The sequence below is a fragment of the Glycine soja genome, chromosome 10, assembly GCF_004193775.1.
Source record: "Glycine soja cultivar W05 chromosome 10, ASM419377v2, whole genome shotgun sequence".
Classification (NCBI taxonomy): Eukaryota; Viridiplantae; Streptophyta; class Magnoliopsida; order Fabales; family Fabaceae; genus Glycine; species Glycine soja.
This window is the reverse complement of record NC_041011.1, coordinates 1,141,626-1,155,873: the sequence shown is the minus strand read 5'-3', so window position 1 is coordinate 1,155,873 and position 14,248 is coordinate 1,141,626. Positions and strand designations below refer to the sequence as shown.

Below are 14,248 nucleotides of genomic sequence, written 5' to 3'. Positions count from 1 at the left end.
AATTGAGAGTGAGATCCTTATCTTCTAAGTTGACAATTAATTTCGTTACATTTTTTCAGAGGAAGTTATATCGATTGGAAGAGTTACTCAAGAAGTTTTTGAACGTATTGCTGCCACAAGCATAAGGACTGAACCAGCTTTTGAATCTATTGCTGCCACAACCACAAGGTACTTTTTGTTTATTAAATATACTTTGTGCGTTTAGAAATGATTAAAAATATAAAATTTTGTTATGGGTTCTTATTGGTTGGTAACTTTGTGTATCTTAGTTTTTTTTGTTGATTGGTAAGTTGGTATTAAATGCATGCGTGTCAATTTTGATTGATGCTTTGCCAAGTGATTCAGCAATCTTACTGCCAATACAGTAAGATGTAGACTGAATGGTTACCATGGGTTCATTCAGCAATCTTACTGCCAATACAGTAAGTTGGTATTAAATGCATCCATGTCAATTTTGATTGATGCCCTTTCACCTCACCAAACTCAACACTTTTTCCTTTTGTGCTCTTCTCATTTATGTCTACTTTCTTCATCAAATCTTGTATGGTGATTTGGAGGTTTCTCAACTCCTGTGCATCACAATGAAGTCTTTCTAAAATCTTGCTTTGGTTCCCTATTTCTCCATTCTTTGTGAAAGGAAAAATCTAACTATTTCATATTTCTCCATTAGGGGTACAAATAATTTGAAATGTAGAAGAAACTAAAGACCTTCTCTTTTAGTAGTGATTAAGTCAAATTGAATACATATATTATAAGTGGAAAAATTCTTGCTTAAAGTATTTAACCCACTTCCATATACTTAATACTTGAATTTTAAGACTATTAGTTACTCCATACACTTGATTGATAAAAATGTCTGTAAATAAACCTCTAAAATGAATAGAAGTTCTTTGAAGTATCAAGCACACCAAAATATACTATACCTCTTCCTTTCTTTTTTGTTAGTTTTTCCCTCACTCTTTGGCAGACTCCACATGCTCCTAGAGAGAGGCCCAAGCCAAATACCCACCCACGTTATTGTGTCTGCATACAAGTGCTATGAAATGACCACAGCATATCTGGCTCATCTCTGACCCACGCATTCACACACCTCACTTCCCTCCTTTTTCTTTATGTTCTTGGCAAAAAGTTTGTCTCTTTTTTCTCCGCTTCCCTAACACCTTAGACCCTTCACCTTTATAACGAACATTATTCAGACATGACAAAGGCTCGACAATACAACACATCCTTTTACATCTATTTATGCCACTTGACCCGATGGGTATATAGGTGAGTTTGACATTAATTATGAGAACTGGATTTTTTTTCTATCTTTCCTTCTCATGTATTATGTTTGCCAAATGAAAATTTTCCTCTGCAAGGGTTTTACTTTGTTATTTTTTCAATGTGCTGCGTAAGGTTGCATATTTATGTTCTCATTAATTAGAAGCAAAGAACAATTGCAACCTATAAAAAACTGCATTTTTATTCATTTACTCCACCCTCCCCCATCATTTCCACTATCATTTCCCTTTTTTTTTCATACCAAGAATTTAATGTGAACAATATAAATACATGTACATTTTTCTTTTACTGGAACTGGTTTCACACAGCCCTTGATAAGTCCAGAACTGGTTTCTTATGTATTTTAACAACTCTTATCTGTGTCATGCACTCAGATTTTGACACCCCAAATTCCACCCTTTTTTTCTTACGTAATGTAATTAAAAAAATAATCATACATTTTTTTATGATTAAAAATAATTGTAGGTGAATCATTTTTCATTTTAAATACATCATCAATATTTTTTTGCTATCACATTATAAATTTTATTATATTTATATTTTTTATTTCTTTTTTATTTTCTCTCTAAGTGTAGGATAATATATGGAGTATTTATGAAACATTTTCTTAAAAAAAAAAGTTTTCACTGTGAGTTTTTTATTCTTCCGACCCAATTTTTTCAACACTTGCCTTGCCATCTTCATATATATAGACCCCATAACTCCTCTCTCACACACTCTTTAGGCTCCTTTATAGCTGTTTTGTTCCCTCTGCAAGAGAAAAAAGCAAAAAATTAAACATAGAAAATAAAGATATTCCTCTGGTCAGTTTAAAGAAAGAAAAACATCTCTTCTTGGGTCACTCAAATTTTTCTCTCTTCTCTGTGCATCATCACTTTGGAATTGCTTGGTTTCCACTTCTTTTTGTTCCTTCTGCTTCTGCAGGAGATTGACACACACTCACACACATATATATATTCTCTCTTCCTCTATTATGTGAAAGCCCAACATCATCCAGTTTTATGCAATTTTTCTGCTTTTGTATCTCTTTCCTCCATTCAAGGTCATGGACATTCTCTTCTGTTTTCACATGCATACACCTGTAATACATGTAATGTAACACACATAAGCATGATGAAATTTGCATGACCAAGTCTAAAGCAAGTTCTAGTCAATGCACTAGTGTTATCAAATTGTCATCCTCATTAGCATCTTCTCTGCCCAGAAGGCCAATTTCTACTTATATTTCAAATTATTTGTACCCCTAAAAGAGAAGGTCTTTAGTTTCTTCTACATTCTTTGTGAAAGGAAAAATCTAATTATGTCATATTTCTCCATTCCTGTTCAGCGAGTCTATGGTAATTGCTAAACATATATATTTCCAATGAGTGTTTTTTTTGTTGTCAAGCCAATAAGTACTTGGTTTGTATTCCATGGACCGTCCTTACCTATGGCCAAAATAAAGCTATTTTTACAAATTGTGTTGCTTTGCTGCTGCTTGAAGATAACCTTGAGGTCTTTCCACCAAGGAGAGTCTAAACTGCAGTTTCTATGAGAAATCAAATCCCTCCAACCACCATATCTACACAATAGAATTGTGGCCCACAACTGATTCTGATTATTTGCCAACTCCCACCCCCATTTAGCAAGCAAAGCCTCGTTGAATTTAATCAAATCTTTGATCCCTAACCCACCTTTACTCTTAGGTAGGCAGACTATGTCCCACCTCACCCAAGGAATCTTAATGGAGTCTTGGAGGCTGCCCCATCAAAAATTCCTTTGTATAGATGTAATCTTTTGCACCACAAGCTTAGGAATCTTGAAGAAGGATAGCAAATAAATGGGTAAGGCTGTTAAGACTGAATTAATGAGGGTTATTCTACCCCCCATTGATAGATTTCTTTGCTTCCATTTTGTAAGTTTAGCCTCGCATTTGCTAATAATGGGCTGCCACACAGACCTATTTTTAGAGCTGACCCCTACAGGAATTCCAAGGTAAGACAATGGAATATCCATTTGACTACAATTGAGAGAAGATGCTGCCTCCCTACACCAGTCCTCGGATTTGCCCAAACACCCAAATTTTCTCTTATTGTAGTTTATCTTAAGACCAGAGACCAATTCAAAGCTTTTCAGGATACACTTTAGAATTTTCCCCGTATCTTCTCCATATGCAATGGCCACCTTCACGATTTCAAATCAAATAAAGATTGGTTGGTGGTGCTTTCTCTTGTGTCCAGCAATTTCTTTGGAAGAACATGAAAATTTTAGATTTTAAAATATATAATATTTAAGTGATTTTTTTTTTGCTTTTTTATATTTACAAAAAAATTATTTATTGATTGAAATTCAAAGTGAGGTCTATTTAATAACCTTCTCATGTGTAGAGATATTCATTTTAGTAGACATGTTTGTCACATGTGTTTCTACTTGATTAATTTATAATATGTAATTTGTATTTTTTAATGTGTTGATTAATAACAATGAAATTTTTTTTTTATAGTTTTTAATTTTAATATACTTACAACAAGCAATATTAATATCATTAGAAACCCTCAATGAAAGACTGATTGAATTTTTTCGAAAAATATCATTTTTGTAGATATTTATTACAATTAATATATTTTTTCTATGATCAATTAATGTTGTATGATTATGTTAAGAAAAAAAAATACTTATGTTACAAAATATAACAATTAGTATGTTTTTCTCTCGCAAGTACAAGATACTGCTAATAAACACCTTAAGCAACTCTTGTAACAAAATTACTAATGAAATATGAATTGTCTATTAAAGAATAAAAGATTAATTATTTTATTTTAAATAATATTTAATTTTAATAGTTTTCATATAATTAATTGTTATTTATATTTACATATTATTCAAAATATTATTATAAATTTTAAATATCATAAATTAATTAAATCATACAAGTGAAGGAAATTTACTATTTTGGCTTTTGATTTGTAATAAATATTTCATTTTTCTCTTCGGTCTCTAATGAATTTTTGGTTTACGCTGAGTCGTTACTAAAATAACAATTTTATATTTTATTTTTGATATTTTGTTTTAGTCTCTCATAAATTAGTTAATTTGTATTTACTCCATAATAAAATAATAATTTTTTTTTACTGTCGACTAATAACAAATAATTTTTTTTATTAAGGAGTAAATACAAAATTTACTAATTTATTAGGAACTAAGAATAAGTGTTAAGGGTCAAAATAAAATTATTTTTTTTCATTAAGAACTCAACGCAAAATACAAATTTATTAAAGAGTAAACGCAAAATCAGATATTTATCAGGAATCAAAAATATATTTAAGCCTACTATTTTTACTCACAATCATTTAAAAATAGCTCTCCCACTAGATATATTCCTTACAACATTTTTAATATTATTTAAAATTATTTATTTCCCAATTATTAATAATTTAAATAATTGAAACAAAATATAGAATTTCAATTTGAAAATTTATAGTTATTGAGGGGCATAAACAACGTAATCCTTAATGATTTTCTTTATTATTGTTATTTATATATAAAAATTTATTTTCGTGAATAGCTCTACTTTACTATTTTCCTTTTCTTTAAATATTTAACGAGAAATTTATATAAACAGGAAATAATGTAAACAGTGACTATGGTCTATTCTTGTCTGCTTACATGAGTTGAAATCTCACTATATTCTTAGTTGTCATGGACTCATCGCGAAGATGGGATAATGCAGTGTGTTTTAGCATAAATGATAGGAGGTTTGCACTGCAAACTTTTAGTTTCTAGTTAATTATTTTCTTGGTGCAAATTATGTCTTCGTAGCATACTAGTCCACTAGAAATCATTAGAGGATGAGTCTTGAGAAAGCCACATGCTGAGATGGTTACCTTGTATTGAATTTGGAGTTTCTTTCTTACCTTATTCCTCCAACTTGCTGCAGCAATCACTCCTAAGCACTTCTTTTTCTTCATTCCATTCTTTACATTTTCAAGTATGAATCTCTCAGCTTTACATCCAGTGAGGATCACTGCACCATTGCCTACAGAATCAACCAACCAAGTGGAGTCAGTTCCCTTCTTATCTCTTGTTCTGCAACCATAACAGCATGAACCACAATAGTCATCTGCTGAGGAATTTATAGCCACAGACTCTACTTTGAAGCCCATTTTCTCACATCCTTGTATGAGAATTTGGTTCAGAAAGCTTTCATTGTTGCACTTTTCTGTTACACCAATCCTTCTTTGTATGATGCAATCAAATTTTATAATCTCTACAGGCTGATATTACTAATCAAGGAAAAATAGACATTCCTTGGTTTCTAATTTCATTCATTTGTTAGAGTTTTTTCCCAATATCTATGGGGGTGTTTGTTCCAAGGTTTCTAATTACATTCCTTGGATTCTTATTTTTGGTGGCATTACTATGAGCAAGAACTCCATTCTCTGGTATTTTAGGAAAAAAAAACCATTTGCTTAGTGTACCGTCCAGATATGTCTTGACTAACCATGATGTGGCCCTTTATGAAGCTCCATCTGTGTTCAGAGCTTCAAGGACTGTGTACCATGGCACTCGGATATAACTCAGTCAATCCTGATGTGCCCCCCTATCAGGCTCCATTGCCTCTGTTGAGTGAACAGCTTGGGCCTTTGCATCATCTGGATATAGAATCCAACATGTTGTACTCAACCTCAACCCATCCCGTTGCACATTCACTTCTCTACCCCTCCAGCCTGATAAATGTTTCTGCCCTATTAAAAAAACAAATTGACCTCTAATTCCATATGAACAATAGGTTGATTTTCAACAATATCCCTAAGTCAATCAAACCAATACCTCCCACCAATTGATATCAGGACTGGTCACAATTTAAGATCCCATTAAATTTTCCATCAATATACCACCAGTTTAACCCCATCACATGGAACCTTCACCCTTTACACTCAGGCTAGGCTAGTCCAAGCTCCCTTTCTGGGCTAATATGGTCAATGAGAGTTGTATGCATCATTATCAATTCCTGAATACAGATGCAGAGCATTTCACCCCAAAACTGGTATAGTAGGATAGTAGATAGTGGAATAACCACTATTATGAAATTTATACATATAAATTAAGTAATTTATATTACATTATATGCTTAATCATATTAAAAATTTACACAAATAGTTTCTTTTAATTTTTTTTTTGTCAGCAAACATAGATATGATATATTAATAATGAGTACCAGTGGTACTGAAGTTACAAATTTTAGGGGCCAGCTGGTTCCTATGATTATTAGTAGGAACAAAGCCAGCACCATAGCACCCTGCTACCTAACCCATGCTACAAAAGTCCAGCCCCCACACTCCCAAGCTAAGTACAGAAACCTAGTGTTACATTGGAAGAACATTGATTAAAGTGAAGTGTAAAATCTGGAACATTGGAGTTGAGCCATGACCAAAGTAAAAGCAGAGCATCATCCAAATGCTAGCTGTAATTTGTAGATGCCAAGATATGATGTTGTGATATCAGATTCAATAAAGGAAAGCAAAATCTAAGTACATGTCAAATGAAACAGGGCAAGGGCATAGAGATTCCATCCAAATGCTAGGACAATAATTTCTACAATACAAATCAGATCATATTGGAACATTTCCATTTCAAAATTTACACTAATTGTTTTTTTGGAGCCATTTCTTAATTATATATTCCTGTCTTGCAATGATGATTTCAGCTTTATATAGCTAGAAAGAATATGATGTAGTGAAGACCTTCTTCCATCATTTGAGATTTATATATGACTGTTGGAACTCTGTCTTCACTGCTTTCTTTAGTAAATGCCTTGCAATTTAATTCTGTATCATATCAAGTTGATTGCCACAAATTATTTTCTACATATTACACAAATGTTTGTCATAGAAGCGGTTGATTGACCAAAGTGTTATTATTTTTCAGGCTGAATCAGGCACCAAAGAATCACCAAAGAACTCCTTTCATTATTTGCAGGTGTGTTTATTGTTTCTAGTAATAGTTTAAAATATGTTTTTGAAATTCCACAAATCACAAACATGTATGATGCCTGAAAGCATGTATTCGTTTAATGCCTTCATATTCATGCCGTGTAATTGTTCTTTTGAGCTGTCTAGTATGATGTTTATTATGTACATAGCTGCCAATATCATACAATTACGAGAGTACCATAGGTACTATAGGAACAAGTATAAATTAACCCCAATTGTGGTTGAATTTGAGGATTGTATTGTGGACCAGCTACACCCCATAACTTAATTACATGTATGCTGCACCTCTTGGAAGAGGTGTCAACATTTACCCTTCCTTTGTTGTTTTTTTTGCAAGGCAAAAAGCAAATATATTATGTATAAAATTCAGTACTAGGTGTACTGAAATATTCTACAATAAATCTCTTCATCTCCGCCTTTTTATGTCCTTACCCGACCACCCCCAGAACATGTATTGCAAGGTGTTCAAATTTCTCGAGTCCCGTTGCATGCACACCATGTCATTGACCGCTGGAAGATGGCTAATGGAGTTGTCGTTCATGAGAGAACCTGGTGTTGACCTCCACATGCAACTGCTACATATGGATGGTGTAGTCCCTGGTGTAGTCCTTCTCTGCACATTTTAACAAAGACCAAGTGTGGAACAAGGTATCATCGATAACCTTTTCAGGATCAAACGGGTGGTTCTTGAAAATCATAGCATTTCTATGATGCCAGACGAAGAAGGATAGAGCTAACCACACAAATTTCCATCTGTTGTTTATACTAGCTTTGTTGTTCCATTGAGTGAATTGCAAAAAGTGGTTCTTTGGGTCTGTGGAAAAAGGACCCACTCTATTAACCCATCTCAAAGGCTCCCACCAAAGTCTCCTTGTCATTGTAGAGTTGCAAATAACATGTATGTGACCAGAATGAATCTCATCTACAAAGTCAGCTGCCATTTGTATTTCATAGTCAAAAAAGTCCCTTCTCCAAGATAACTTCCATTCCCATCTGCCGTCCACAAATTCTCCCATAGAATTAATTAGAAAATTCTGCTGTTTACTTATTACATATAATTGGGGATACTTTCGTTGGATATTACAGTTGTCCTGCAGCCATAAATCGTTCCGCAAACTAATATTGGACCCCGTACCCACCCTCCACTTTAAATTATCATTAAAGCAGTTATTGTGTTGCTGCTGAAAGATACTCTTTAAATCCTGCCACCATTAGGAAGTGAAATTTCTTCTACCACCAGAAATCAACTACTTTGGCATAGATTATTTTTCCCAAATTCAGCTGATTTGATTTTATAAATGTTTAAAAAATGATGTTGAATTTCAATTGCACCACTTTCGTCATTAAATTTCGATGTTGTCGTTTGTGCAGTTTTTCTTCATTTTTTCTTATAAGCATTGGTAATAGAGGCCAACAAACTGAAAAATGCCGAATCCCTTGAAACAGCCATGCACCAATTTTCTTGTTAGCATTGCTGGTCCAACTAACTGCAATTGCTAATGTGTTTTCCACTGCAGCGTTTTGTACAAAAGGTGCAGTTCTGGTGTGTTTTCTACTGCAATTGGTGCTCTATGCTTGTGATGCATGTCAAGTAACCCCTAAGCCACTAACGTTTGACATAGAAGGTGTAACATGGATCGAAGTTGGATGAACGCATCACGTATAACTGAAGAGTACGAGAATGGTGTTGAAGAGTTTTTGCTGTTTGCTCAAAGTAAAGCGCAACCTATGTGGGGAAAATTTTTTTGTCCATGTGTGAAGTGTGGAAATGGGAGGCGCCAAACAATTGATGACATAAGAACTCATCTTATTTGTGAGGGAATAATTCGTAGCTACACAAAGTGGATATGGCATGGGGAATCCCTCGATACAGCTGACATGTCACAGGCTGACGATGTTACTACAGACAGCGGAAATCCTATAGAAGAAATGATTCGTGATCTTGGGCAAGAGGGGTTTGAAGAGGCACATGCAGCGTTGTATGACAACATAGAAGTTGATTCAAAAATGCCTTTGTATTCCGGCTGCATATCTTTCACAAAATTGTCAGGTGTGTTAGCTCTGGTTAACTTGAAGGCTCGATTTGGGTGGAGTGACAAGAGTTTTAGTGAGTTGCTGATGTTGTTGACAAACATGCTTCCTGCTGATAACATCTTGCCAAAGAATCACTACCAAGCAAAGAAGATTTTATGTCCAGTTGGGATGCAGTACGAAAAAATTCATGCATGTTGTAATGACTGCATTTTGTACAGAGATGATTTTGCTGAACTAGATTACTGTCCTGTGTGTGGGGTTTCTCGGTACAGACCGACCAACGGAGATTCTACTGTACTAGTCTCAGACGCCGACCGCCGTCCAGCAAAGGTGTGTTGGTATCTCCCAATAATACCAAGGTTTAAACGGTTGTTTGCTAATGGGGAAGATGCAAAGAACCTTATATGGCATGCAAATACTAGAAAATCAGATGGATTGATGCGACATCCTGCAGATAGCCCGCAATGGAAGGCAATTGATCGTCTGTATCCTGAATTTGGGGCCGAGCCTAGAAATTTAAGGCTTGGTCTTGCAACGGACGGAATGAACCCATTTGGAACCTTAACTACTAACCATAGCTCGTGGCCCGTTTTGCTGTTCATTTATAATCTCCCTCCGTGGTTGTGCATGAAGCGAAAGTATGTTATGCTGAGTATGATGATAGCTGGTCCAAGACAACCAGGTAATGATATTGACGTATATCTAAGACCGTTAATTGACGATTTGCGGAAATTGTGGGATGAAGGGGTTGATGTATGGGACGCAAATTTGCAGCATGCTTTCAAGTTGCGTGCAATGGTTTTTTGTACCATCAATGACTTTCCAGCCTACGGAAATTTAAGTGGATATAGTGTCAAAGGACATCACGCATGTCCTATATGTGAGCAGAATACTAGTTTCCGCCAACTTAAACATGGAAAGAAGACTGTGTATACTAGGCATCGAAGATTTCTCAAACAGTATCATCCGTATCGACGCTTGAAGAAGGCATTCGATGGAAGTCAAGAACATGAAACCGCGCCAAATCCATTAACTGGTGATGAAGTATATCAGCGGGTCAAGGATGTCGTAAATATGTTCGGCAAGTCCCAAAAAAAACCATCATCCACTTCAAACATGTGGAAAAAGAAGTCTATTTTCTTTGATCTTCCGTACTGGTCCGATCATCATGTTAGGCATTGTATAGACGTCATGCATGTCGAGAAAAATGTTTGTGATTCTTTAATTGGGACCCTCCTAAACATTAAAGGCAAGACAAAGGATGGTTTCAAGTGTCGTCAAGACTTGGTTGACATGGGTATACGTCAAGTGTTGCATCCTATCTCAAAAGGTAACAGGACATATCTGCCCCCAGCCTGTTACACAATGTCAACAGCTGAAAAGAGAAGTTTTTGTGAATGCTTGCGTAATATCAAAGTCCCACAAGGCTACTCTTCAAACATCAAGAGTCTTGTGTCTGTGAATGAGCTTAAGTTGGTTGGCTTGAAATCACATGATTGTCATGTGTTAATGCAACAACTTTTGCCTGTTGCAATCCGCGGAACATTGCCTGAGAAGGTCCGTGTTGCAATCAGTCGCTTGTGTTTCATTTTTAATGCTATATGTGCCAAGGTCATTGACCCTAAACAGTTGGATGCTTTGGAAGATGAGGTTGTCGTTGTCCTTTGTCAAATGGAGATGTTTTTCCCTCCTTCATTTTTTGACATTATGGTACACTTAGTTGTTCATCTGGTAAGGGAAATAAGGTGTTGTGGTCCTACGTATTTTAGATGGATGTATCCAGTTGAGCGGTACATGAAGGTCTTAAAGGGTTATACGAAGAATCGACATCGACCAGAGGCCTCAATAGTGGAAAGATACGTTGCTGAAGAATGCATTGAGTTTGCCTCACAGTACATTGACTCATTGAAACCTGTCGGTGTTCCTGCATCCCGGCATGACCAGCCAATAGCCGGCAAGGGTACTCGTGGATACAATGTTGTGACAATGACTAGACATGACGTGTCACAAGCACATTTGTATATATTAAACAACACAACAGAGGTGTTTCCGTACATAGAGGCTCACAAAAAACATGTTAGAGATAGTCACCCCAAAATGAACATGATGAGGGTATTGCAAGAGCACAACAAAACTTTCATAAATTGGTTTAGACAAACAATACTTGCTGATAAAAGTGTTTCCAGACGACTCACATTGTTAGCCATTGGCCCAAATTTGAATGTCCCTACATGGAAGGGGTATGACATTAACAATTATTCATTCTACACAAAGTCCCAAGATGATAAAAGTTCGGTACAAAACAGTGGGGTCTGTGTTGATGCTGATTCGGAGCACTTTTCCAGTACATCGGATAACAACCCCATTCGAGCATCCATGTCTTACTTTGGTGTCATTCAAGAAATTTGGGAGGTTGATTATACATCATTTAGAGTGCCTGTTTTTAAGTGTCAGTGGGTGAACGGGACAACAGGTGTGTTTCAAGATCCATTGGGATTTACTTTGGTAGACCTTAGTAAGGTGGCATATATAGACGAACCTTTCATTATGGCAGCACAAGCCAGACAAGTTTTCTATGTACAAGATCCATGTAATTCAAGTTTGTCTGTGGCTCTGCAAGGAAGACCAAGTGGAATGAATTACCATAATGATGAGTCAACCCTTGACATTGGTCAAATGTCTAGTTTTTCAAAACAATTGCCTTCAATGAATGAAGTTGATGAAGTGGATGATGGACATGCAAATCGTGTAGATCATGATGAAGGTCTATGGGAAAACATCCCTACAGGCTGAGTGCGAAAGTAATGCTTTGTTTAATGTGTAAATATAATGATTATGTTAGTATTACGCCTTTGCTTTTGTTAATGTCTAAATGTAATCGTTAATATTAATTGTGTATTTTATTTACAGGATCATGGCCACAGATCCGACGTCTCCTCCGCAGTCCGATGGTCAATCAGAGGCGACTTCCAAGAGGAGTAGAACAACGACACGGCTGAGAACATTGACATTAAGAACCGTGGATCAGCCCAGACCGGCTGTTTATGTGGATCCCGCTACCGGGAGAGCATCCGGACCGATGCGTGAAAAGTTCCACAGCTACCTAGGCGTAGTGGCGCGAGAAAAGGTTCCCATTATCCACAATAATTGGAAAGACGTACCTGAAACGCTAAAGGAGATTGTGTGGAATGACATTCTAGTAAGTCCTTCATACCAATTACAATATTTGAATTAAGAATCAATTTTTCTGTTAAAAACATAATTGACTATAACAAATAGTTGTCCTTTATAATCTCTACATGTGTTTCATGCCCTTTATTTTAAATGACTTGTCCTTTATTTGAATAGTTAATCACTATCCTAGACTCCTATATTTGTAAAGAACAGCACAAGGGCAGTTTTTATTTTAAACATGAATATTAGTTAGTTAGATGAGGTTGAGAACAAATATTGTCAGATCAAAGTTAGAGACCAGAACAAATCATGTGTATAATAAGTTCACAAATTTAAATTGATAACTTAAACAAATGAAAATTGGCATGGGTTTTGTGTTAGGGAGCAGGGGTAGTATTTTTGAGGATATTGTAGGCTGACTTTGTGGAATAGGCTCCACTAGGATCAACCTTCCAAATAAGGGAGTCCATACTGGTTGGGCAAATCTGGACAGCATCAATCTCAGCATCAATTTCTCCTCCATTGCATCCTCCATTCCCATTTATTATCAACAAGAATTCCCATTAGGCTGATAGAAGAATCCTGCTGGTAGCTCACTTGATACAAAGTAGGGTATTTTTCTTGAAGAGTTAAATCATCCTCTCTCCATTTATCCTTCCAGAACCTGATTTTTGCCCCATTACCCAACTTCCAACACAAATTATAAACAGCCTATTAGTGTGCTGCTGCTGGAAAATAGATTTTAAGTCCTTCCACCACTTAGAGAAAGCTGTGGAGTTTCTCCCATGAATCAGAGCATTCCAGCCACCATACTTGGACATTACAATTCTGGGCCAAAAGTGATTCTGATTAGTCGCCAATTCCCAGCCCCATTTGCCCAGCAAGGCCTCATTACAATTCTTGGACATTTGAATCTGTTAAAATTTTATAAAACTGTAAATTATTTATAAAAAAAAAACATCAAACAAACAAAACCCTGATTTTTTTCTTTATCGGTCTGAAAGAGCGGCGTGTGTTTGGTATGTCCTAGGGCCCAAGAATTTTTAGTTAAAATGAGTGTAACCCAGAACTTCCATCAATTTCACTAGACAGGCAAATCAGACAGTAGGTTGGCCCAATAATTTAAACTCCAAGTTCAAACCCAATGGCTCTTCATCTTAATGTCCCCACGTGGCTAAAACTTGTCAATTTAGGGGTAACAATCCTCCAGCAACACAGGATCTATATTTTGTAGCTACAACAAGCTCTTTTATATGAACCTTATAGATGTGTGTAGGGGAGAATTTCTTGCTACATGTTTAACATCAAATACTAGTTCTCCTAGTTTTATCCAGTTGTTTCTGGACCAATATGATCTTAACTGCTACTAACAAATACTATTGACTTCCGATTGCAGTCGTTTTCTTTGATAGTTACTACTCATGCTATTATGCTTTAGGATATTGTAACAAATAGAAAAACTAATTTGTCCCAGGTCTATCAGAATTTATTTTATTTCTTAAGCATACGTCTCTGTTTAACAGCTATATATGCTCCAGCGAGAAAATATTTCAATCATCAACTTTCCTTTTCTTGTTTTTCGCAAATGAGTTAATTATATTTTACTAAAATATTGTTTTTATTCACCTGGACTTTCAATTTATAAATTTTATTTAAACTACTGAGTCTACTCTAGATATTCAACAACTAGGTACAATTAATATTTTAATAAGAATTTGAAAGATGAAACGAAGGGATAGAATAAGAGTTGGAGATAACTAATTCTGACCATGGATAGAGTGTGG

At 35.6% G+C, this 14,248-nt stretch overlaps 1 protein-coding gene across 1 annotated transcript; it reads left to right on the top strand.

Annotated features, from left to right (window-relative positions):
- Positions 1–8,888: 8,888 nt before the first annotated feature.
- LOC114370106 lies at positions 8,889–12,083 on the top strand. The gene has a single exon (XM_028327392.1). The coding sequence runs from the start codon at positions 8,889–8,891 to the stop codon at positions 12,081–12,083; it is 3,195 nt and encodes a 1,064-aa protein (XP_028183193.1).
- Positions 12,084–14,248: the final 2,165 nt, after the last annotated feature.